Source organism: Pteropus medius, unplaced genomic scaffold (assembly GCF_902729225.1).
Source record: "Pteropus medius unplaced genomic scaffold, Ma_sr-lr_union100, whole genome shotgun sequence".
NCBI classification, from domain to species: Eukaryota; Metazoa; Chordata; class Mammalia; order Chiroptera; family Pteropodidae; genus Pteropus; species Pteropus medius.
In genome coordinates, this window is record NW_024351730.1 from 32,940,234 (window position 1) to 32,967,220 (window position 26,987).

At 37.4% G+C, this 26,987-nt stretch overlaps 1 protein-coding gene and 1 long non-coding RNA gene across 3 annotated transcripts in view; one reads left to right on the forward strand and one right to left on the reverse strand.

Moving 5' to 3' along the window:
- Window positions 1–4,761: 4,761 nt before the first annotated feature.
- SPARCL1 (SPARC like 1) overlaps window positions 4,762–26,987 on the reverse strand; it is a 36,360-nt gene continuing 14,134 nt past the window's right edge. The window contains exons 2-11 of one of the 2 annotated variants that reach the window (XM_039845656.1): window positions 22,040–22,104; window positions 18,941–19,117; window positions 17,603–18,556; window positions 16,248–16,320; window positions 14,921–15,039; window positions 14,326–14,446; window positions 12,670–12,806; window positions 10,689–10,837; window positions 9,941–10,089; window positions 4,762–5,201 (exon numbers count right to left, since the gene is read on the reverse strand). In XM_039845656.1, the coding sequence (XP_039701590.1) occupies window positions 5,173–5,201; window positions 9,941–10,089; window positions 10,689–10,837; window positions 12,670–12,806; window positions 14,326–14,446; window positions 14,921–15,039; window positions 16,248–16,320; window positions 17,603–18,556; window positions 18,941–19,117; window positions 22,040–22,093 (1,962 nt within the window). In that variant the 5' untranslated portion in view covers window positions 22,094–22,104 and the 3' untranslated portion in view covers window positions 4,762–5,172. The remainder of the gene's footprint in view (window positions 5,202–9,940; window positions 10,090–10,688; window positions 10,838–12,669; window positions 12,807–14,325; window positions 14,447–14,920; window positions 15,040–16,247; window positions 16,321–17,602; window positions 18,557–18,940; window positions 19,118–22,039; window positions 22,105–26,987) is intronic. The other variant, XM_039845657.1, reaches the window with a different exon arrangement.
- On the forward strand, window positions 8,055–14,137 carry LOC120588298 (uncharacterized). Its single transcript, XR_005649218.1, has 2 exons — window positions 8,055–8,690; window positions 13,527–14,137. It is a non-coding gene; the product is annotated as an uncharacterized LOC120588298 (long non-coding RNA).

A 26,987-nucleotide genomic window follows, 5' to 3' on the forward strand; every position in this document is an offset into this window, starting at 1 on the left:
ATAAACCATAAAGGGCCTATCTGTGTGATGTCCCTGGGGTGGTGCTTCTCGCAAGGGGAGGATGGCTGGGGTGGTGGTATTGGCTGGTGCCCCGCCTGGAGTCGGAGCAGGAGGCCCATAGGGGTTACCTGCCTGCATCTGAGGAGGTGAGGCGGTGCTATTTGGCTTCTGTTGTCCTGGATTATAGGGTGGGGAAAGGTCACTGTCCTCCGGTGGAGATTGGAGGACTGAGGGACTGGTCTGTCTAGGAGATTCAGTTGCTGCATGTTTCGGGGTGCCCACAACAAGACTCACGCCCTAGAGAAAGGGCACACCGGCGGAGCCAAGGAGTTGGGTTCTGAACAAGGTTTAACCATTGATCAATGTAGGGAAACTGATCGGGATGTCCCGGGTCTCCCGTGACAATCTTCCAAACATTTCTCTCTAAACTCCCGTCAAAAGAACCCTCCAGAGGCCAGTTTACATCAAAAGACAGCCATTCAACTTCACACAATGTTCTTAGTCTGCCTGGAGAAAACTTTATGCCATAGTCAGCTCCCTCTACAAACCCTTCTTTGAAATGTCGCGGGAGACAACCCAAGGGTGTCTTTTGTGAACTCGGGCTTCCCCCCATCGCTTGCGCAGAAAACGCAAAGCAGACACTCAGACAAGAACAATTACTGGGATGTAGGTGGACCCAGAGAAGTCCGCCACCTACAACCTAGACGAGACCAAAGACAATATACAGAACCTGAAAACAGGGCACAGGAGGCAGCGTCCCGCAGCCTGGCTATGGTCCGGGAGATATGACTGCGTCCAGTCTCTCCACGGACCCCCACTGACCGGTCAACAGAAACAGGAACAGAAAGGTACCTTTTATCCAGACGTTGAGGCCTCGGAAATTCTTGTCGGGACCAGGAACAAAGAGTGTGTCTTAAAGGTTGCGTCCTTGACGATTGTACTGACCCTGTCACGGCATTCAAGGGCCCTGGAAGGTCTCAGGTTGGCCAGCCCTTTGAATCCACAACAGGGACAGCAACTGCTCGGGAGGCTGGTCCGGTCTTAGATCCCAGGGCCACTCCCTGAGATCTCGCTGGGGCCTCCAAATGTTGTAGCCACTAGCCCCCAAAAGACACATGAACCACCAGAAATCAGTGAGTTATAGGAAACACACTCTTTATTCAGCCAGCTGGGTCTTCCAGGGGTACGCAGACCCCAAATTAAGCAGCCCCGAAATGTAGAGGTACAAGGTTTTTAAGCCCTAAATCCCATTCCTCATTCTGTCTTAACACAAAAGTCTATTTTTCTTCTATTTACTGTCAACCCACAGGTCGGTTGTGCAAGCGGGGTACAGAAGCAGAAAGCTTATTGTTAGAATGTCATGTTGTCAAACTGTAATTTACCAGCCAGCACACTTAAAGTTGAGAAACCCTTTGCAATTAAATAAAGGAAAAGTAAGGTGCTTATTACATTTAGAAATAAAAACAAAATTATGCAAAATAGTATTTTCAAAATAATGTAGGTGATAAACAAGCAAGATGTTATTTTAAACTGTGTGTGAAGTTTTCAAAACATCATCGCTTAAATAATGTCCAAATTTAACATGTTTCCAACTTGAGTTGTAGTCTTGTTATACTGGTCATTTCTGTCCCTCACCCCCAAGCAATTGTTATGACCTTCTTGGGTCAGCCCGATGCTCTCGTTCCCTCTGCCTGAGTGCCCCACCCACTTCTTATTCTTCATGACCTGGCTGCCATACCATCTTCTCTGTGAATGAAGTCTTTGACCCCTAGCCTAAGTCAGCTTTGTATTTTTATCTAGAAGCACTCTTTAAATTACATTTTTTTTTTCATTTAGGAATCTCTCTTCCTTATCAGACTGTGAATTTTTCTCATACTTTTTGTATTTCCAGCCCCCACTATAGACCCTATTATATACTAGACACTCAGTAAGTGTTAACGATGAATGCTATCTGTACCAACAAAAGTATTACATATGGAATAAAGGCAATTCTATTACTTAGCATTGTTTTGGCCTTTATTAAAAAATGTTATAAGAATCCAGAGATTAGGAAGATTAGAGAATATTCAACAAGAAGAGCAAACTAATTATATTGTTTGACCAGTGAGAAAAAGTTAAAGAGAGCTGGAAAAAAACTTTTTAGAAGAAAGCAACAAGGTGATTTAGAAAAAGAGCAGATATTATGAAAAGAGGTTAGTATTCTCTTTCTGAAGAGTTGGCTCATTATAGAGTAATTCAGTATAAACACCTCTTTGATGGCAAGTGGAGAAAGACGTTCGAAAAAGTCACTGAAGATTTGGGGGGAAATTTGCTCACCCTTTGTCACACTCTTCCACAAGCTATTCGGGGAAGGGGTTGTGAATAGCTGATGCCTGGCAACTTCAAAAAGCCTCATATTTTTGTATCAAAATTTGGAAAAAAACATAACCATCATCCAACTAATAAATACTTTTCACAATTTGAGATTCCCCAAACCCATGCTTACTAGGGGCAGTTGTAGAGGTTGAATTAATTAATGCTGTTACTGGCAACTGTAATTTCTCAAGAAGAAAATAATATGGGAAAAATCTTGTAAGATTGGTAGGGAATAAGCACAATATGAGTAAATTCCTTAAAGCAAATTAATGTGGTCTTTACTGGCCAGCTGATTCTGAAAGCAAACTTTTTCATGGTCTTCAATTACATTTAATTCAAATGAACTTACCCTGTGAGTTTCAAACCAAATCACTGTCCTCTGGAATTGAATTTTGGAAGAAAAATCAACTTCATCATGTTCTTATTAAGACTCGTCCCCAGCATCTGAAGCAAATTATAACTCTTTATGTATGTCACTCTTCAACTGTTTTGTATGTATTTGAAACTCAACTCTGATTTACCTTTGTACTATTATTTCTTTTGCCTAAATTTAAGCAAATCATCCCCCTTTCCCCCCTTTTTCATGTTTCTCCTTTGTATTTTTTCCCCATTCAAGATTCAAACCCTTGAATTTTTTTTTCCCCTTTGGTAAGTGGCACTATTAGGAATCACTAAGTTATCCAACACAAGAATATCTTATATTCTTTTACCTAGTGTAATCGAATCAGTCCAAATGATACTGAACATCTTTTTAATTACCTTGCTTCAAATGGCCCTCGGAGCAAGAATTCAAAGAACAGTGTGATCTCCTGGAATCTCTATGCCCATCTAGTATTTAAGCCATATTGCTAATGTTTTATGGTCATGGGCAATATGAGTCACAAAATTCAAAGCTACACTGTATAATTGGTTCCAGACTAGGAACTCCAACTTCTAAAGCATCTTAATTACTGAAAAAATAACTTCATCTCCTTGGTTAGGATTAGAGTTATGTCTTTATCATAAACAATCCACAATTAAAAACTGTGACCACCAAGAATATTAAAGTGCTTCTTCAATATATCATTCAGGGCAGTGATACACATAGGAGCCTTAAAAGATAGAAAAATTAAAAGTTCTAAAATTTTCGGTTATTATATAATATTTTTCATTTCAAAATGAAAATTATCTTCAAATAAAACATTTTTGGTCAATATTTAAGTAGTGTCTTTAGCATTAAAATTACTTTTCCTTAATCCAAAAAACATTTAAAATGGTAATATAGATCTAATTAATGCCTCTAAACATAATTTCACTATTCTTGACATAGTAATAATTAGAAACTTGGTTTCTAATTAATTAAGATCTCTAACGACAGTTATTTGCAACTACCCATAAATGCATTCTGAATTTTGAAATAATTTCTAAATTTTCCTAGTTGGAAAAAATTATAAGTAATAATGAGATTTTGATTAAATAAATTGAACATAATTATTTAGTCATGACATGTGTGATGTGGTCTGATTAAGAACAAGTGATTCACTGAGCTAAGAAAAGAGATAATAAACACAATTTTGAAGTTAATCAGAGAAGATTATTCTGATAAAAAACAAACTCTTCCATAATTATCCTTTAGATAAATTTCTAGAGGCACATTCTCTCAGTGACTATCACAGATAAGGCTCCTAACAACAATTACAACAAATTTTTGATTATTTTTAAAAATAATCAAAGACAATTGCACTGATAGCTTCCATTTCAGTTAGAAAATATGTTTTAAAAAAAGCTTATTTTCTTTCAAATATTATAAGTAGATTAAAGTGGGTGTCAGGGTCATCTATTACTTTGCTTCAGACTTTGCAAAACTCTATTACGATGTCTTTTATATTTTTGCAATCTAGCTTTTACCGTATTAATAGATACCAAAGAAGAGCTCAAATAAAAACACAAATTTTCTCTTATGACACAGTTTCTTGCTATCAATTTATGGTAGTAATATTTATCTCTGACAGCATAGGACATTAAGACAGTTCAGAGCTCTCCACTGTCTGTTATGTTTACATTACATTATTTTGAGGACGTGAAAAGTGTAGACAGTTTACAGGGCCTCTCTCTCCCCTGACACACATGCACAAAGGTTAAAATTAGTTTTATCAAGCAGTGCATAATCATTTACACTTTTAACTGAATTTGGTGAAGAGTACTTGAAATAATTTTTTTTCTGTTTACACTTACATTATGACAAAGGACATTCATCAGCAACTACCTTTAACAACTATGTGTTTACTATAAGAAACATCTCTCCCAATCACACTCACACTTAAAAAAATGTTTTAAGTAGTAAGATCTAGAAGACACAATTATAATTCGATATAAAGTGTGGGCTTATATAATTGCTTAAATAAATGACTGGGAATAAATGTTTGGATTTTTATAAATTTTTATTAGGATATTAAGATACTGAAAATAATACACATTCACAACAAAAAAGCATTATTCCATTTTTGGACATGCACATGATATTACGGACAAAATGACAGTATTAGTTTTTTCAACTTTTATAATCAGTAAGTATCTCATAAATGGATGCAGAGTGATGAGTTAAACTCCTGTTTACAAACAGCATGCAATATATTGCCTTTACTTCAAAGTTTTATTTCCAAAGTTAATGTTAAATGCCTGATGAATAACTGTCATCAAGCAGTTACTCTCATTGTCTTCTCAGACATGCAAACATTTTGCTAAATACGAATCTACAAGTATTATGGTTGCATATATTTCAGAAGTGGTCAGAACAGAAGAGGATGCTGGAAAGTTTGAGTTCTTTCAGATCTTAATTCAAAACAGGAGATTTTCATCTATGTCTTCTGTAAAAAATGAAAACAAAACATATTTTTAGAAAGTAGCCTGAGTAGAAATATAAACAAATAGCATTAGAGGTGGGGGATTAGAGAAGTCATCAATAAGGCAGTGTGATGGTTCTCAGCCCTGGGAGGGCATCAATATCACCTGTGAAGCTTAAAAAAAAAAAAAAATATATATATATGAATGTGTGTATATATATATATACATATATATACATACATATATATACATATATATGTGTGTGTATGTATGTATGTATGTATATATATATGAAATGAAAATGAAACTTGCTAAGGATAAGTGGCATATATATATATATATATATATATATATATATATATATATATATATATCCCTGGCATCCTGAATCAGAAACCCAGGAGTGGGCCAATGGAATGTATATATTTAGAAAGCCCTGCAGGTTGTTCTGATGTAGGGTTCAGAACCACTGAGAAAAGAGATTGAAGGGAGGCCCATCCAAGAAGTGCTAACTATATCAATCCATAACAGTTGCTAAAATATATATAAGGCAAATAAATGGAACTATAGGGCCAATTAAATCAAATTTCTGATGAAGTAATTGGGAAAGAACTAGTTGCCATGGATGGATATAAGGCCACCCCTTACTAGTATGGCCCGCCTCACTCAGTAGCTGTTGAACGAATGCTTAAAGCAGGTTAATTTGAAGCATGCTAACTACTAATCTGTATGGGACACCAGGTAATTTTCCTGCCCAATATAAGTCTTCCTTTCATACCAAGAGTGGGAAAGATTATGAGCTTTGGTTTATTTCTTTTGAGCACAAGCTTCATTTGTAAAATTGGGATAATAGTCTCATTACTTATATATTTACTTATATTTGCACTCATACTTTTTGTCTTCTTCCTGTTGTTTGGATTGTAGGTGTTGTTCCTGTTGACTTTAAGGTTTGTATTCTACCTGTACCCAGGATCGCTTCTGACCTCAGAATTCTCTCCATATTTCCTCTTTTTCTTTTTAAAAATTATATCTTCATCTTTTTCTTTCTTGCTGGATCCTTCCCATTAGCACTTAAATATGCTGTATATCTAGCCTCGAGAATAGTGCCTAGTACTAGGTGGGCCATCAGTAAAGATTTGTTGAATGAACAAATGAATGAATGAATAAATGAGTGAGTGAGTGCTCAAGCTTCTTTTATTTCCAAAAATGCTTTTCTGAACTCTACATCCCTCTCTTGCCCTTTCCTGCCTTCAAACAACCACTTTTACCCTTTTTCATCTCCTGTTCTTTCTCAGCTAGTAGAATCTGCCTTCCATTTCTACTATTCCACAAAATCTGCTCTTTCCAAAGCCACCCAGGATTATCTTTATTTCTGTATCCAATAAGTATACTCAGTCTTTTATCTTACTTGACATCTCAGCAACACTTGGCACTGTGCTCTCTTCCTCCTCTTTGAAACACCCCGTTAGGCATGATACTACCGTGTTTGCTTCTTTCCCTTAAGGAGACTTTTCATTTTCCTTCGTGAACTCCTTCTTTCTCCTCTATCCATTGCCTAGATGTTGTTGTTTCCTGGTGCTCAATGCTGGACCCTTTTCTATGTAACTCAACACATTTTTCCTTGGGGAATTAATTTCTTTCCCCAGAGTCAATTACTTTCTGTATGCTACTGATTCCAAATATGTATTTCAATTTCCAAACTCTGTCTTAAAAAGTCGATCCATATCTTCAATTATCAAATGTGTGTGGTCTCCCAAGTACTTCAAAAATTAATGTGTTCGAAATGGAATTTATCATCTCCCCCAAATTTGCTACTGTTCTTGTGTTTTCTGTCTCAGGTGAAGGTACCTTTATTCATCCTGCCTGGCCTGAGCCAGGAACCTAAGGGTCGTACTGTTCTTTCTTTCAATCTCTCAGCTGCTTCCTGACCTTACATATTTCCTATCAAACATCACCTTACTACTTCTACATACTATACATCTTGAATATGTTTATATTCTTGGATATATCTTGAATACATTTATATTTTTAATATATCTCACATATATTTATTTTTCTATTTCTCCAATGTAACTGCCCTGGTTCAAGTTCTCATCAACTCTTGCCTGAATTTACAACACCCTCTCAACTGTTCTTTGTAACCAAAAGAATCTTTCTTACATACAAATCCAGTGAAATCACTCCCCTATTTAAAACACTTCAGTGATCCTTATTTCTCCCAGGATAATGTCTGAACTGACTTAGTAGGACCTGCATGATCTGACTCATTTCCTCTATTAGTCTCACTTGGAAGGTTTTCCTAAAGATTTGCGTGGATATAGCAATATTTGTTATGTCATGGGCAATATATAGACAAAACTTCTCCATCTCTAAATTGAACCCCCTTTTTACACGAAAGGAAAATGAAACTTGCTAAGGATAAGTGGCATGCTCTAATTGACATAGCTAGTTAATGAAAGAGCTGGACTATCTGAAGTACATTTAGTTCAAATCAAAGGCAATTAAAATTCAGGAAAACACCAGCTAAAATTTACCTTGTCCTTCTGTTGCTTTCTCAGCACCAAGGGAAGGAAGGGTATACTTACAAATAAAAATATAAGTTTAGCTTTCCCTAGCTGCATCCCAAGCAGTAACTTGTTTGCTTGTTCTGACCGAACATTTAATATCTGCTTTATTGGCTTACTATGTAATAATTCTTTCCCTTCTCCAAAATAATGTAATCAGAGCCAAACCACAGTGAACAAACAAGACCATTAGGAGCTTTACGAGTCACTGAGCTTTACGCCTTTCCTGCTCCTCCCAAAACAGAGCCTGAGTGCTCCTGTAGGCTGAGGGGCTGACAGAAGTTTCAAAAGAACAGCAAAGCACAACTGATTTCCTTAAATAAATGACTTCTCTTCAAATTTGCCTTTTGATCACTCCCTTAAAATTAAGTGCCATCTAAAAGGCATACATAAATACGTCCTGTCCCAGTTGTTATTCCCCTCCTCATGATGGTGGAGCAGAGCAAGCAGGGCACCTGTATTGAGTACCTTTTAATGTGGGAATTGGAAAGACAATTTTAACTATTTTTCAATGGATATATTTGAATTTGTAAGTACTGGTCTTATGGAATAGGTGTTAGAAAATTGGCATTATTTGTATGGGTCTGGGTCTTAATAGCTTGTTAATTTCCTGTCAATGCAAACAGGATATAAACATCATGTGGTAGCCAGCCTCCAAGATTGCCCCCAACTATCCTCATCTCCTGTATCTCCGCCCGCATTGTGTCTGGGTTGGTCTGTGTGACCAACAGACTATGGCAGAAGTAATGGTATGTCACTTCTGAGATCAGGTTATAAAAGACATTGTGGCTTCGGTCTTAGATATCTCCTCTCTCTCTAATCACTCACTCTGGAAGAAACCAGGTGCAGTGCTATGAGCAGCCCCATGGAGAGGACCACATGGTGAGGAACAGAAGCCTCCTGACATGTGAGTGAGCTTACAGCAGATTCTGAACCAGAACCATCCAGGTAAGCTCTTCCTGGGTTCCCGAGCCTTGGAAACTGTGAGAGAGATTTTAAGCTTTTAAGCTTTAGAGTAATTTGTTATACAGCAATAGACAACTAACATACAGAACTAGGTGCTCACAAAAACATACATTCTTTGCTCATTACAGTGGTGCTTATTTCTTTTTTTTAGTTGTGCTTATTTCACAGACTAATATTGTAGAGAAAAAGGACTAACTTTTTCTGCTTACTTACTTATCAATACATAACTAAATCCTCATACTCTCTGCTCTTTCTCCCTAATTTTAAGGCATTATACATATGTATGAAAAATATTTTTAAAGTAAAGATCACACATGTTGCCTCCTTCTGGGAAATTCTGACCTTTGATGAGCTTACTTTTCTTTACTGCTTAGGTGGATGTAATCCTACATATATGTTGTGAACATCCATAGAAAATCTCTGCTTTAGAGGTTTGATGTTCACTGTTCACTTACACTCTGCAAGCAGTTTTGATTGCTTACTTTCTGAGCATCCTTCATACCCTGATTATTGAAAATATGCTTGCTCACAAAAATCAACTCTCACTTAGGAAAAAAAAGGAAGTAGATTAACATATAACCTAGCAAAACAAATGTCTAAATTTAAATTTCTCCACTGTGGGAGTAAAGAAAGAACTTTCTGATCTCTCGCTCTCTCTCCTTTTTTTGTGGGGTGAGAGGTGGGGTGGGTGGGGAGGACACTGAAGATGAAATAATCGGTCACTTTTGGACTAAAGGAATAATATCTGGACACAACTTGTGATGTAAGACCCAATCTTCAGTGTGTTGGTAATGAATTCTACTATTCTTCTGACACCTCACATTGGCAGAATCAGGCTGGCTGTTTCACTCTTCACGTATGATTTTTAAAAGTTTGGTCCAATACCCAGGTTAAGAAAGGATATAAAATCTTTCCTTCCTTGGAAGAGTAGCCTTCTGAGATTTGGCACAACTCTCTGGATTTATATCATTTTCTTAGGCTTAACCAACTGCTGAGACCTCAGTGCAGTTGTTCCCTAAATATGCACAATTGCTATACTTTGAAAACAGTATTATAAAGCAAGTAAGAAATAACTTTGCAATGGCAGCACATACACTGAAGAAGTCCTACCCGGGATGCTTCCATTTTGCTGTCTCTAAGTTTCAGTTTGAACACACACACACACACACACAGCAGAACCTCTTTATGAGGGCTGCAGGGCTTATGGCTTGTCTAGAAAATGATGAATTTACCTTCTTTAATCCCAAAGCAGTGGCCCCACTCCTTCAGGGTGATGTGCTTATCCTTGTTGGGGTCACACTCCTCAAAGAAGCGAGTTATGCAGTGTTCCATGGGTACCAGCGATGCTCGCAAAGGAGCAAGCTCTGAATGTGTCAAGACTCTGCAATGAAATAAATGGCAGTGTACTAACTGAGTAGCTTGTGTATGAAAGTTGACAGAGAATCACCAACGGCATTTTTCTTCCACAAGGTTGCTGAGTATGCCAAATAAATAGCATACTTATGAAAAGCTGCAAATGCAATAAGCTATTTATGGGTAAGATAGACAGCTTTTGGGGTGTCAACTTGCAAGGTTTTCTTCTTCACTGGCAACTGTCTTCCCTCCACCTTAAATTTATAGGAGTGTGCCCCAGCAATCATGTTCGTATAAACTGGCTCTTACTCACTAGTCAGAGGTAGGTACTTGGCCAAATTGGGCCAATAGGATTATCTTGTGACTTTAGGATCAAGAATGAGAAAAAGTTGAAAGAGTAGTTGTGGGAGGCTGGACCTAACATGTAAACTTGAGAGCTGTGTGGCCATAATCTGTTATTTTCAAAGCAATTTTACGTACAGACACCTAACCACGTTTGGTTAGTATTTCAGTGTTCTAGAATGGAACTGGAACTTTTCTGAAATCTGTTTAGAATTTTCTTTGTAAAGATAATTGGACATTATATCAGGAGGATGACTTAGTAACAGGAAGGTAAAGAGCTTTTACCTGTCCATAGGATGTTTGTCAAGTTCACTAAACTGCCAGTGCACAGGATACACATACATGTGGTAGTTTTTCTTAAAATCTCTCAAGAGAAGGTCAATGGAATGGTCCCCAGCCAAGAGTCTCTTTTCATCCAGGTAAATTTTCTTGACCTGGGATTAGGAAGGGGAAGATCATCAGAGAATCAGTGTAATCTCTTGCTAAACTTTACTCAAAGAGTGACAGTAACTTGGCAGAGGAAAACAAGCCCAGCCCATCACATGAGACCAAATGAAATGCCTTCTAATCAGCATTAAAGCTTTCTTATTTCTATATAAAATGGCAGCTAACATTAAAAAACTTATAGTTTTCAGAATAAAATTTGTCTTTTTAAAGTTTTTCTTGTAATCAAGTAACATTTATTGCATTCCTTAAAACTATGAGAAGGTTTTAATGAAAAGGGCTGAACTGACTTTGGCAAAATTATTGATTAGTTAGTGAAAAGCCCTGCTCTTCCACCATTGGAATACTCTATTCTTAATACTCTATGTAATTCCATCCAGTCCCTGCTCAGTTCAACCCTGGTGTGGTAGCATTTGGCCACTTCCATTGAAATCTCTCTGTTTTGTTTCTAATGCTCTTAAGGCTCTCTGTTGTGATGTATTAAAGAGAGAGAATAGAAATTATTTTGGGGCAATGCATGTAAAACTCTCCATTTGTGACATTACTCATTATTTCACTGAGTAATCAGAAGCAATCAGAACAGAACTTCTACCCATTCCCATGACCATATCTACAAATGTCCCTCCATGTTACCATGAATGAAATTCCTGTGCTCCTAATCGAAGCCCATGCCCTCACTGGTGCTCAGGAGCCCACCCCTTCTCATCTACTCAAGAATACCCTATGGCAATTGGGCACCTTTCCTTCTTTACTGGATTATTTCCAGAAGCACATAAACATCCTCTACCATCTCCCATTGGTAGATGGAAGTCTTGTACTCACATTCCCCTCCAGCTGCCACCCTATTTCACTTTTTGCCTTTACAATAAAATGTCTTAAAAATATTGTTTACACTTGCTGCTTCCACATCCTTCTTTCTATTCTATTTTGAATGCTGTCTACTCAGACTTCTCTCCTCCCCACTCTGCAGAAACAGCTCTTGTCAAGGTCAGCTATAATGACCACATGCCAGATCAGTGGTCAATTCTTAGTCCTCATCTTGAAACCTGCTAACAGCATCTGATAAAGTGAATGCACACCCTCCTTTCTGTTTCATTTTTTCTTCATAACACATATCATCCCGCCTGACATATCTTTTACATATATTCGCATGTATGTTCATATTTGCATATATAAAATATACATTTACATACATATATACATTACACACACACACACACACACACACGCACACTTATTTATAAAGAGTCTGTCTCTTTGCCTAAAATGTAAGCTCATGATGGCAGAGACTTTTATTTGGTTCATTGCTCTTTCTCTAGTACGTAAATTAATTCCAGGTACCTAGGATTCATTGAAAAACTATCTGATAAATGAGTTTTCCCTGAGAACTTTTGGACTTAATATTCTGCACATTTTAATCTTAATATATATTACTAACATTGTGAAGTAATGAATTTGCCTTACATCATAAATCTATATCTGGTCTGTGAGGGCAAAAAGATGTTTAGATTTAAATAACATGTGTGGGCCTGAATATATAAATGCTGAATTAAGGTTCAGTTTATTCAACCAGAGTCTGCTCTAGACCTTGCTCAGGCCACTGCCCTTTGTGTAGTAATGGGGTAGTTTGGCCATGTCCCAAACCTTGTGGCATGAACATTGACCACTATTATTCTGTTAATCTATATGCGCTAACTAGGCATGGGCAGGAAAAGTGGGCTTTTGCCAATTTCAGAGGGAGGTAGCTCCAACCCTGGTCCCCAATTTTTTTTCTTCAGGCCTTGTAGACAGACCCGTGGTAGCTGACTCATGGATAACTTACTTTATTTCTCTGCTTCTCATTTAGATATCCAGCATGTTCAGGGTTAGACTCATAAAGCTGCATGAGGATATTCTTGAGCCAGTCTCTCATCCTTAGAGGAAATTGAGTCACTTCAAAGTCCGTACAAGTGGGAATAGCTGTTTCAAGCAGAAGTAAATAGATTTTAATCTTTGGGTCTTACTCCTATCCTAAAGCAATTCCTCATAACAGGAAGCTTAAGATTTTCCGGTGACTGACAGCATCCTTACTGCCCCATCATCACAACAGTGGTCCTTAACCCTGGTAACACAACAGAATTACTTGGGATGTTTTGAAAACATATCAGATGCCAGCTTCCATTCAAAGAAATTCTGATTTGATTGGTCTGGGGTGAAGCCTGGGCATCAGGATGTTTCAAAAGATCCCAAAGTAGTTTTGGTGTGCAGCCAGGACTGAGAACCACTTCTGTAGAATCAGAGAGCTGGAATTTAAAGGAGGAGGACATTAAGAGCTATTCATTATGGGAAAAGAGAAAAAAGTAGAAATTCACTTACACCGTGGTAATGATATAATAATTTTAAATCTCAGTGGTTTAAAGGAGCAAAAGTTTTTTTTTTTTCAGTGTTATTGAGATGTAATTGACACATAACACTATAAATTTAAGGTGTGCAGCATAATGACTCGACACATGTGAAATGAACACCACCATAAGTTAACAACCATCACCTTATATAGTTACAAAAATATTTTTGTTTTACTTGTGATGAGAACTATCAGGATCTACTCTCTTAGCAATTTCAGTGTTAACAGCAGTGTTAACTATATAGTTGTCATGTACTTTAATTATATCAAAGGTTTATTTCTCTATCCTGCTGCAGATCCAATACAAGTTGTTGAGAGGGCTCTCTGCTCATTGCAGTTTCTCTGGGGCTCAGCATGATGAAGACTCTACCTTCATAACACCATCTCAACACTAGAAGAGGGAGCCTGGAGAATTATGTACCAACTCAAATGCTGTTGCCGAGAACTCACATGGGTGACTATTCCTCATTTCATTGGATAAAGCAACTCATATGATACATCTAAAATCAAGGGGGCCTAGAAGTCTAACCCTCTCGTGTGTCTGGAAGGAGAGGAGAACTGGAAATATTAGTGAGCATGGCTAATGTGGGGAATCACTTAGCGACAAGGAGATACAAAGACAATTGAGACTATCCTGGGAAAGGAAGACAATTTTTAGAAACTACTGGATGAAATATGTTGTAATAAACCTTCTTGGCAGAGGCTTAACCTAACTTGAGAAGAGGACAAATAACATGGCAAAATTCTAATGATTCATCCCAGTTATTAAGTGGATAACATTATCACAGTGGGGCCAAACCCCTGGCTGCACTGTAGACTTGTCTAGGCTACTTTAAAAACAAATGAAAAAACAATGCTAAGGTTCCAACCCAGATTTCAAATAAAACTGAAATCTCTTATAATTAAAGCCTAGGCATTCTTCTTCTTCTTTTTTAAGTCTCTCAGTTGGTTTTAATGTGTAGCCAAGGTTCAGAACTACATTAGCTTTTTCCTGTTTATATATGTATGAGTACGCACATGCATATTATTCAGTTATGCACAGATTCACCAAAACCTTCTCAGCAATGGTGCTTGGTATTAGTGATGGAATCTTACATTTGCAGGCTCCAAAATAATCCAGCTGCAGCTGGTGCCCCTTTTTGGTCCCCTCCAGGCTGCACTTAGTAGCAAATAGATGACAGGAGCTAGCATAGGTCTGGTTGTCAGTGCCACAAACCTAGGAAAGACAAGCATGAGAAAAAGCTCGTGTTTCTGAATCTTCATTGGGAAAACACTCTGCTCTTTAAAGCTCATAGGCTCCCTGGTAAACTGTGCTGTGCCATGTAATTGGTCAGATAGGTGAGGCTATTAAAATAATAACTGTCCTAGTTGGCACAAAAAAATCAACTAAGCTATACTAATGGTGATTACAATTTGGCTCTAGATAACTTCAGTAGAATGAAAAATGCATATGTTCCTAGGATAGAGGGAATTAAAAAATGAGTTCTACAAATCAGTGCGATTATTACATTTTTAGGGCACAGTTGAGATTCTTTGATTTTGCTGGTGTTTTTTCCTATTTAATGTTAATTCAAATATTAGATGATGACTTGGACATTCACTTTTTTTTAAACCAAAATTTCAATTGCAAACTACTTTCATTCAAATCACTGTTTGGTGCCCCTTAGAAAGCATTTTGTAGAATACTTACTTGGTCAAGGAATTTTGTAGGAGGACAAGTCACTGGATCTTGGCAGACACAGCGGGGTTTTCCCTGTTGGTCAGCCTTACACATGTGTCCTCTTTTACACTCGTAGTTCATGCAAGAATCTAAGAGAAAATTTTAGATAGGAAACATGGACTAAGCTAAATTGAGTATGTATACTCAGATTTATTCAGACAAGTACTCTATTTTCAGTAATAAGAGAAAATTTGGGAAAACATTAGAAACGATTTTAATGTTAATTTTCAGGTGGGGCCCCCTGGCATCAGACTGTTTTACACAATAGTCTGGATCTGCGCAGTTTGGGTTGGAGATTTAAAAGGAACGAACGGCAATTCTTGGCCTGACTGCAATAGTCATAGTCTGAAGTCTATAGTGCAATTTTGTTCAAGTTGTTCAGAAGTTAAATAAGCCATGAGAATTTTATTGTGTGGAAATTCAAAATGTTTGTGATTGGGGTATGTGGTTGGGAATCAGGTCTTAATTAAATATGAGATCTAAATTCACTAGTAAGTTATGGATTTGAGAATAAATAAGGTAGCATTAATTCTTCTCAGAAGTAAAAGGATTTAGAGAAAAATAATTCTAGCTTTTGCAATAATATCACAACAGGACGTGTAGTTGTAAAGACATTTATCCATAGTTGTACAGTAGTCCCCTCTTATCTCGGGGGGATCTGTCCCAATACCCACAGTGGATGCCTGAGACCATGGATAGAACTAAACACTGTATACTAGGCTTTTTCCTATGCATGCATACCTATGATAAATTAGGCACAGTAAGAAATGAACAATAATAACTAATCATAAAATAAATTACAATAATATACTGCAATAAAATTTATGAGAATGTGGTCTCTCTCAAAATATCTTATCGTACTGTACTCACCCTTCTCGTGATAATGTGAGATGATAAAATACCTACATGATGAGATGAAGTGAAGTGACAGACATAAGCAACATGATAGCGTCAAGATACTATTGACCTTCTGATGCTACGACAGGAGAATCACCTGTTTCCGGTGATGTCAGGAACAGATGATGTCAGTGGTTGGGAAATTTAATATTTTCAGATCATGATTGACCATGGGTAACTGAGACCTCAGAAAGTGAAACTGAAGGTAAGGGTGAACTACTGTATATTATATATGGACAAGAGGTTATCAACAATTTATGAGAGTATTTTTTGGGGGAGAACTGGAGAGAGGAAAAATTCTGTGCAGTAGTCATGCATGAGTGGATGGAGACAGCCCACTGTGGCCAGTTCCATCTCCTCCTAGACATGGTTACGAACAGCTTGCTAAGCCCATACTCACCAACACTGTACAACCCCATGTTGCCTTCACTCGAACTTTCATCTTCATTCAGTGAGCTTTCTGCTTTTTTGGCCTTTGTAATAACAAGAATAGAAGTTGAAGTCGATTGGAAAGCAGTTACATAATTTATATTACCACTGTGCATACCTTCACAGAACTTTTCATATCCATATCATATTAGATCTCAAAAAGAGACACCAGTCACAACTGTGTAAATAAACAGAGACCCTTTGAGAATAGGAGCCATTTCTACATCAACTGGATTCAATGCAGTATCTCTGGGGATTACTCAATAAAAATTGGAACTAACATCAGGAACAAAGTTGGAACCCTTTGGATTTGGGAAAACAGTAGAAATGTAATATTATGATGTGATTCTGTAGTTAGGGCATGGTTATATCAGTAATCTCTGTGAAGCTGCTGGTAAAGTTTTCTTACCAGGTTTCTAAAGTATAAGAAAATTCCTACCTTTGATTGGCAGCAGAGTTATCAGTAATCAAGATTACTATTGATCTTGCCTACCAAAAGCTGATACAAGTCTTCCTGGTGGGTGGCTGCTGGGTTTTTGCAGGAAAGCTCCAAATGATTAAACAACCAAAGAACGATATGTTTCTCCCCAACTCCTGCCAGACCGCAGTTTCCCGATTATCATTTTGGTGTGTGTTTGCTTAATAAAATTGTAGCTGAAGTCCTTGTTCTTAATTTTTATAGCTAAATCAACACACATTACTGGATCTCTTACTATGTTAGAGGCATTTTGCTAGACATTGGTGATTCAACTCGACATGACATGGTACCTACCTGCTCTCAAGGCATTAGAGCAGCAGTTGTCAGTATCTCCCATCCCTCATATCTGTCAGAGTTAACCATTCTAGTTAGCTCCAGGGACTTTCAAACTGCCAGTATTTGTGTCTCTGTAGCTTCAAAACCATGGAATTCTATTTGGACTGCTTAAAGAACAGACTGGAAGTTCTGCAAAATTAACACCCCTCCTGGCAATTCTCGGCCTGTATAAATGCCCCAGCTCTCTCACTCACCAAATGAGACAATTCAGAGGAATGTGCTTTACCTGGCTCTCACCAGGTACCTCTGATTAGCTTCCTTTCTTTTCCTGTATCACTTTCACTTCTCTTTGTTCCCTGAACTCAAAAAACTGCACTAAAATCCAGGTTCTGCTTCTAGGGGAATCCAACTAAAACACATTTTCAGCCTAATGAGGGAGATGGAGAGGAAAATAAATAACCATAACATATTTAGTAATGTAATGATAGAGATAAGCACAGGAGACTGGTTATAGCTGTTTCTTGATAAAGCTAAGTGTTTTATCGGATAAGGCTCATTGTAAACAATCTTACCCCTTGGTATTCTCCAGGTTCACTGGTACCTACATTCTCATTCTCATGTGCTTTTTCTCTTTGCTCCTTATATTTGATGAAATAGTAATTGGAAGCAGCTCTTTCATCCTCCTGGAAGGCTTCACTTTGGGGGAGGTAGTCATCACTTGCACGGAGTCTGGAGCCATCATCACCATCATCAGTAGGCCCTACAAGCAAAGTCTCAGAAACGGTCTTTTTATCCATCTCCTCAGGGGTGCTGATAATTTCAAGGCCAGGTTTTTCCTGTTGGTTCTGCCATTCAGTATCTTGACTGTGCTTATTGATTTCTGCTTCAGTTGACTCTTCCATTTCTTCATTGGAGTTATCCTCTTCTTGTTCTTGGTGACCCTGCTCGGATTCATCTTTCTGCGTTTTGCTTACTTGAGTTGGTTGATTGGACTCTTTCGAAATATCATCAGATTGGGTACTGTCTTCCTGCTTGCTGTTAGAATGCTCCTTGGGAACTTCTCTCTCCCTTTCCTGGTTATCATTGTGGGTGCCAACTTCACCTTGCTCTTTCCCTGCTTCCTCTTCTCTGTTGGGACTGATTGGATTCTGCTCTTGGTTATCCTGATCACTTAGGTCTTGGCCATGGTTGCTGCTCCTATTTAATTGAGGAAGTGAATCATTTATAAGCTGTTCTTGGCTTTTCTCTGTCTTCATGATGCTTTCTTGCTGGTTAGAATGTACAAGGGAACTAACATCAGGAGCAAGGAAATCAATGTTCTCTGGGAGTTTTTTCTCTTGAGGCTTACTCATGTCTTTTTTTAGGTCCAATGCACCTTCAGTTGGTGTATACTCCAAATTCTCACTTAGGTCACTTTCACTTTCCTTTTGATCCTGTAATCTCAGCTCTGGGCTGTAACTCTGGTCCTGATCTGCTGACTGTTCATGGTTTTCCTTCTTTGATTTTATTATTGAAGCTTTTTCAGCCTTAAAAGAAAAAGTGTTTTTTTTTGAAACAAATAATTTAATACCTACATAGCATTTATAATTTGTACATCAACATTTAATGTTTATTATTCTTTTTCTTCACATAATATCATGTAAACTTATTTATGATGTCTTTCACATTTTATAGCTAGAAGTTTTACCTGAATTTTCATTTTGTGAAATGAAAAAATTATATAGCATCTCAGCCAAATGAGTAAAACTGATTAAATCTCACAATTCTTCTAGTGATTGGAGGCAGTTGTTGTGATCAGCTTTAAAAATATTAAACTGAGGAGAGAATGAAGTAATTTCTTTGACCATGCTTTGAAATTGAGACTTTTAGAGAATTTAAAAATTACATTAGCATGACCCTGTTACTTTTACCTTATGGTTGGGATGGTCTTCTACATATACTGTAGTTTCTTTTCCGTTTTCTGTATCTTCAGCCCTTAAAATGGGCACAGTAGTGTCTTCAGGTTTTACTAACATTTCAGTCTGTTGGACAAAACTCAAGGACTCGGCAGTTGGTTGGGGATGATTAGATAGGAACCTTGCATTTGTCTGAAAAAATTAAAAACTGGTTTGTGTTATTCATGACTAGATGTTAATGTTTAAAATTTCTAGTTACTGTTGTATCGTTGGCGTTATTAGTAGCAATATACTTCATTTCTAACATCAATTAAAGGATATTCTCTAGAATTGTTAAGGACACAAGCAAATGTCCAGAATGTAATCTTAAGTGAAGATAGAATTTTAATCATATTTAAGAAGTTATATATGCAAAGATCAGATGAAAATAAAAGCAAAAATGATTTTAATAATAGTGACCTTTAAGTTTTGGAATTATTTTTTGTGTTTTTCAAACTTTTACAAAGCATTGTTACTTTATAATTTTGATGTGTTTAGCAGAAAGTTGAAGTCAAATTAAATTAATCATAGGATATAACATACTTTTTCTTAAGTTAACTGATAATTAGCAGAAAGGTTATAAACTTTTATTCAATATTTGTTTACTTTCTTAACACTATCAACTTTATATCCATCAAGAAATCTTTTAATGAAAACAATTTAATCTTAACTAATTAAAAAATGGAAACAGCACCAATTCTAGCAGGGAAGAGCAGCTATGGCATAGCATTTCCACTAGAGGGGTGGCTCTACCTATTTCTAGCAAGACTGGAAGCATAGATAAGAGTTGGTCAGTGACACACGATGAATAGTTGAATAACTTGACTTAGAAATAAGACACCTCCCTTCGAGTCTTGACTCTGCGATTTACTATCTATCTGTGGTTTTGTTAATCTCTATCCTGTTATCTCTCAACGTAAAGTGAGCAGAAATATTAAGATAAGGTTATGTACATTAAAATATTTTGTAAATTTTAGGGAGTTATCCAAGTGAAAAATTACTGGTAGTAATATCAGAGTGGTAAAAATATGAACTGTCTGATATCTTAGGCGAGTATTCACTGTAGGTCTGTTTTAGAGAGATGCTGTCGACACTCAGATGTCAGATCCAGGTGTAAGTATAAAACTCAGATTCTATTTGGATTGACGCATCTTTATTCCATTAGCAGTGCTAATTATGTCATAACGAAAGCCATGTAGTAAAGAATTTATTTTAGATTTGGTTTGCTTGCTTTCACACTTCTTATTACCTTTTCAACTAAGAAAAAATTCCCAAAGAAGCAATTTTTAAGAGGAAAAAGGAGAAAAAAAAAATGGTGACCAAGTTGGCAAGTTGCCAGCAGGAGCGTCATGTAAGTCAATGGATAGAGGAGATTTTAGGCTTATTAGTGGAGAACTGCTCCCTCTCTCTGTGTCCTTTCCCCTCTACACCCCCTCCTCCAAATGGAAGAAATGCACACACACACACACACACACACACACACACACACACACACACACAAACATAGCAGCTTGTCTTCTTTTAGAAATTTTCTGAAATGAAGTTGTTTTAGTATTACGCTCACATCTGTATTTATAGCAATGTATCCTCTGGAAATCTGCATGGAATCTTCTAACCACTCAGAATCAACCTACTGACTTTTGGAGAACTCAGACAGATGGGGAAATGCTACAAGACTTCTAATAAGTAAATCTATGAGAAGATATTTTAAACATTTGATTGGGTCTATATGATAAGAAACCATCCTAAAAAGAAAACATCTGGAATGTGTTTATATGCAAGTGTGTCATTCAAACATTTGGCTTAAAGACTCTTTTGACACCTATTTACATAGCGGCAACAGCTGCTGGTGCAGAATACATTTTCAGGGGGAAAACAATGATTCTGTGGGAGTTCCTTTCTGCACTGAACATAATTTATCACATGTTTGTAATTTCCTTTTTTTAAAAAATAAGAGTTTACTTGAGTCAAACTGATGACGTCTGATGGGAAGCAAGATCTCAAATGCTCCCCCATGTTTGTAATTTCCAAGGACAATGTGTAATGCTGGAGTAGCTACACACTTCTTGAGCATTATTCTTAGCAGTGGTCATAAATTCTGTTTCCTAAGAACTGCTTGGTCTTCGTGGCATGGTGTTTGTCTTTGCTGACATCTATCAACCAGAAGTTAGCCGCCATCTATCCAAAAAGCAAGGATAGAATCTTCGACATAGAGAGGGAGGGAGAGAAGGGACAAAAGATAAATTGTTTTGTCTATTTAAAGGAGCCTGATTCCTCTATTTGGTGAAAAAGAAAAAATCTCCCACAAATCCTTTAGTTTGATTAAGGATGATATGATCATCTAGCGATAGTTCCATATACATAACTTTCAGGTTATTTTGAAGTGGCTGACATGGTCTCAAATGATCTGATTTGTAATGGCTTATTTATTGCTGTGTGAATAGATGGGCCAGTATATCTGACTGTGAAGAAAAGAATGTTCTAGTTGTGTCTCCTTTCAGCTTGTTTTCTTGGACAAACCCCCAAGGATGAGTTAGGAACTGATTTGTGGTTACCATATCATTTCCTGTCCCTAAGCCATTGGTTCCTGTTTTTATTAAAGACTCAGAATTTCTTGGCCAGTATGTATTTGATCTTGAAGAAAATGCTGGAGAGTGTGGGTGTGCACTTCAAGATTTCTTATACTAATGTGATAAGCTTCTACAGAATTTCCTTCTTTCTTTTTTCTTTGGTGTTTGGGCATATTCCCTGTCTAATAAACTGATAACCAACACTTTCAGTTGCATATTTATTGCATCTTGTAGAACCTGATAGTTCTAAAATATTTTTTTAAAAAGTACCTTATCTCAATTTTTTTGGTCATTTATTCCTTACTTGGGCAAAATATATATATATATATATATATATATATATATATATATACATATATATATATATAATTAAATATATATATATATAATTAAAATAAAAAAGAGAGTTTCAAACCACCGTATAAGAACATTTTGTTTTAAATGGAGGACTTCTAAGCTAAATGTCAAGAGGGAGAGATGTAATAACAGAAGAAAGAATATTTACCGGGATTGCGACTGCAGTTCCCAAAATGTACAGGAAAAAAAGCACAGTCTTCATGCTTTCTAGACCTGTGAACCAAGAAGATAATTAGCAGTGGTAGGTAAAAGTTTCCATATGAAAGATTAGGCGATAATTTTCTTAGCGTATCTGGAGCTTGATATAGTCCTTTGTATACTTAAAGGCAATTGTTGTCTTTGTGGACTAACATGTCTGAAAAGACAGATTAATGACAGTTTTTACTCTGTGGTGCCCCTGTGAGAATGACTACTTGATTTTTTGGCCCAGCTGTGTTCGACGGAAACTCTCTCTGTTTATGACTGTGCTTCCTTTGATGAAAGCTGTATGAAATCTTGGGTCTTAAGATTTGTGAGTGTTCACAGTGAAGATACAAGTCAGAAAGTGAAGTAATATGATATTTAAACATATTGCCTCTTTGGTGATGGAGAAACCCATACATTCAGTGAAGATTTTTAGGAATGAGACAATTCAGTGACCTAAAGGGATCACCAAAGTTCACCTAATTTAAAGGTCTCACACCTGCAACCTGTGAGTTGGCAGTGGCCTGCAGATGAGTTTGGTTTGGTAGGCACTGTGTATTTTAAATTAGTATTTAAAAATCCAGAGCTTTCAAGGCGGCTCCATAGTGTAGTGGTTAGCACATCTGCTTTGCACGCAGAAGGTCCTGAGTTCGCTCCCCAAGTGGAGCCACGGACCATACCCTGGGTGCGTCAGGTCCTCTGGGTGCGCTAGGCCCCCCCGAGTGTGCCGAGTGCGAGGGGGGGTGCCAGGCCTCAGGTGTGCTGGCCGCCGGTGTACGCCGTGAGCGTGCGGGAGGGGACACCCTGCCTTCAGAGATCCAGTTCTTAAGGGGAAATGGCAACATCTATAGGTCAGGGGTGGAAGAGGGTGGTGGGGGGAATTAAAGGGGGGGGGAAAGTCCAGAGTTTTCACATAAAAATCCAGATTTACAGTTTCTCTTGAACTCGTTGGCCTTCTTAGTAACAGGAGGCCTTCATGGTGACAGTTGGCTAGATCTGAGTAGAGACTACCCTGTACAAGGGATGCGGGCATTTGTATCTGGTCTGTTTCACTTTTGTTATTTGCCCTGCATTTGAGTTTAGTTAGTTCCAAACTGACTTCTTCGGTTTAAGGATGAGACAAGAGAGGCTAAGAGGCTATGTAAATTGGCCTCCAGATGAACTCTTTTAAAAGGAGCAGGCTGTCTATATTTTCTTGCAGAGTTCTGTCAGCCTGGTAGTCTGAACTCTGACTGAGATTAGAGATAGTTTTTAGTCTTCAATAGAGATTTTTTTTCATCTCCGGATTTCTCAGAAATAATAATTTAAATAATTTAAAATTATCTTTTAAAATTATTTTTTCCAATCATCGTTTCATACATAAATGCATCCGCAGAGCTTTAAATAATACTTTGAGGTTTATAAAGAAAGTGAGTAGTTTCTTCTGCTAGTTACCTAATATTTCTAAATAACAGGCTTAAATAGATATTTTTAAATATATTATATTTCCCATTATGACACAGACTTAATACTGTAACAGCTATTGCTTCACACACACATACACTGTATCCATGCACACATATGCACATTTTTTTCCTCCTTTTTCCCTTCCCCTCTCTTACTAAAATAATTGTATCACGATTCTTATTTAAATCATTATTTAACACTTATTACAATGTAAACCTTCTTCACACCTGAGCCAAGTAGGAATTTCTGGTGTTGAATTATACTTAAATTTCTTTTCTCGAGTTGTGGTATGAAGGTCAGAGCCTTAAAGTTTGGTTGTGTTGTTGGAACTGGAGAAGAGAAAAAGAGATCCAGCTTGTACTGGCTTGAGAGAGCCAATTGTTAAATTTCCAGGAATTTTGAGAGCTGCCTATTAAGCAAAGCAAACTTTAAAAATTAAATTATATACACGCGTAATTTAATTATGTCAAAAACAAAGGAAATAAATACTCAAAACTCATTACTTCATACTTATGTTACATTTTACTGTTACTCTCTTGAGGTTTCTTATGCCTGTGGTATGTGTAAGTGGAAGTACGATATAATGTGTGCTACTGAACATTGCTTCCCAATTCTGTTCGGTGATGTCATGTTAGTAGCTTGAAATTAGCCATGGTGTGAAGATTACACCACGAAAATCATCAGATGCTCCCCAATCTCTCCCATTCTTCCCCAAAGCCGGTTATTGAACATTTACCAGCATACCACTGGATAGTTCTGAGAAATATTTAAAGGCAAAGCAGATGAAATTTAATGAGCAATTGTATATTATGGGAAGAAGAGAAGGAAGTGTCTTAGGTTATCATATTTCTAATTTGGGCAAATGGGTGAATGGTGGTATTAGTCACCAAGATGAGGAATTATAAGAGGAAGATCTGATTTTAGAAGAAAGGTGCTGAATTAGTTTTGGATTTGTTGAATTTAAGTAGAGATATACTTGAATAAATGGGTCTGCAGGTAAGCATAGAGTTTAGAGTTAAAGATACAGTATGGGTGCTATTAGGACGAGAAATTATATAATGAGTAGAGCAGAGGGCAAGAGCCAGAAGCCTGGTGAGTGAAGACCATTAGGCACCATTAGGGGGTGGAAAGAGATAAAAATACAAGATGAGAGAAAAGAGAGTCACATAAGAAAAAGGAAGTGTTAAATGTCACAGAGAGGTCAAAATAAACAAGGCCGGGAAATTATCCATTGTCGTGGAAGTACTAAGGTAATTGGAGAGTTGAAGGAGAGTAGTTTTGGTACAATAATGTTGGTGGAGGCCAGTCTGGAGTGACTGGGGAGTAGGGGAGTAGATAGATAGTAATGACGCAAAGACAGTGAGTGTAGACCTCTCTTTTAAGATGGTTGGCTATGAAAGGAAGGAGAGTAAGATGGTAGCTAAAGGGGAAAGTGTGATCACTGGAAATTTTTATTTGTATTAAAATGTGGTTATCCAAGTATTTTTATGTTTAGGGGAAAGCATAAATAACACAAATAAGAAGATAGTGGGGAAGAGAGGAAATGTGGTAAGAAACCATGACCCCAGTGAACCACAACTCCTGGGCGTCATGCCCTGTGACTTTAGCCTTGGCCTGGTGACTTGCTTTGGCCAATGAGACACTAGCAAGCATGATGCCGGCAGAGGCTTGGCAAGCACTTTCACACTGGGATTTGCCCTCCTGTAGAAGCCATCCACCATGCTGTGAAAACAAGACTGGTCTAGAGACTAGTTTGAACCACAGAATGATAAGCAGCCACCTGGAGAGAACCCTGGAGGATGAGGGACTATCTGGGACAGTTCAGCCACAGGGCTTGTTGGAGCTACGTAGCGACTCCAGACAAAATCAACAGAAACACCACTCAGTCGTGCCACGTACAGATTTCAGATTCATCTGCAAATAAGGGGCCTGGTTTTAAGGCATTTAATTTGGGGGCAGATTGTTATGCAGTAATAAAGAACTAAGTAGGAGAAAACAAAGAAGTCGCCTGAGTCACTGAGAAGCTAATGTTGCATAGACGTAGGCTCAGAAACAGGACTTTGTGGGCTCTAATACTTAATTTGCATAATTCTGGGTAAATGATTTAGTTTTTTTGAGCCTCAGTTCTTTATGTATAAAATGATGACGAAGGTTAGGTGAGATGCTGGAATCTCAGTAAGCCCCTAATAAATATTTGCTGGTCTAATATTAAAGCATAAATGAAAGGTTTAACTTGGAAAAGAAGGTAGTATTCTTTATTTTTTTAGAAAAAGGTGAAGAAAGCTTAACTATAAAATTTGTTGAGACATGGCCCCAGGAATATCAATTTATTAAGTCAGATAGGGTTACACGTTCCTTACATTTATATAATATAATGTAATATAATATAATATAATATAATATAAAATAATATAATATAATAGCATTTCACAGTTTATAAAATGTTTTCCTGTATACTGTCTTGTTTGAGCCAATAAGGAAAGGAGCATAATAACATTTAACTATATGAATCAGAAGTTTGGAGAATCTGAATGATTTGGCTCAGTGCGCAAAGACAAGAGGTGAGTGAGGACTAGAAAACCACACTTTGGACTCAGAATCCGGGGTTCGCACATAGTCCAGCAGAACAGGCTGCAGACTAGAAATCAGAGGTTTTTGCTCTGGGCTGTGCCAAGTGCTAAAAGTTACTTTGGGCAAATTACTTAATCTCTCCAAACTTCATCTGTAGAATGGGAATAAAATCCTTACAGTAACAAAGGAAGCCACTGAAGTGGGAAGCTCTTCGCATACTCTGAAGTAAACACATGTAAGTGGTTATTATTTCCATTGCTCTGCCTGGCGCCTCTCATCAATATTATCATTATAGTCATTTATGTCCTGTATTAAGTGATATAAGGGAAATGAACTTCTAGTGTTACCTTACTTTTTCTCCTCTCTTCTTCCAGGTTTTCTTCCCCTCAGTGATTTCAAGCTGCCCAGGAGTCCTAGTTCCAGAACACTTTTATATTTAGTTCATTCATTAAAAAACAGCTCACTTGTCCTATATGTCATGCATTTAAATTTTAGTTTTCTATATGCGTCTAGACTATACCCAGAAGATAAGAATATTCCTGAATTAATATCTTTCTAGTCTCAGGTTAGAGGTATTTTCATACTGGCCTTTCCCCAGAGAAGCTACTAGAATGCTAAGAATCTTGGCATAGCTGTGTGGGGAGACATATTTAAGACAAAGAATAAATATAGGGTTTGTCATATGACCTTTGGTGGTCAGTTGTGCAGGCTTTTTGAGAGTCAATCCCAACATTTCCTGCATAATACCTGATTATTTACTGTGTCCCAGGCTGGAATGATTTTTTTTGGGGGGGGCGGGGAGTCTCATGTTTATTTATACTTCCATCCAGAAGTTGAAAACAAAACTTAAATACAGAATATGGTTATAGCATTTAGACTGATCCAAATGGGGAACA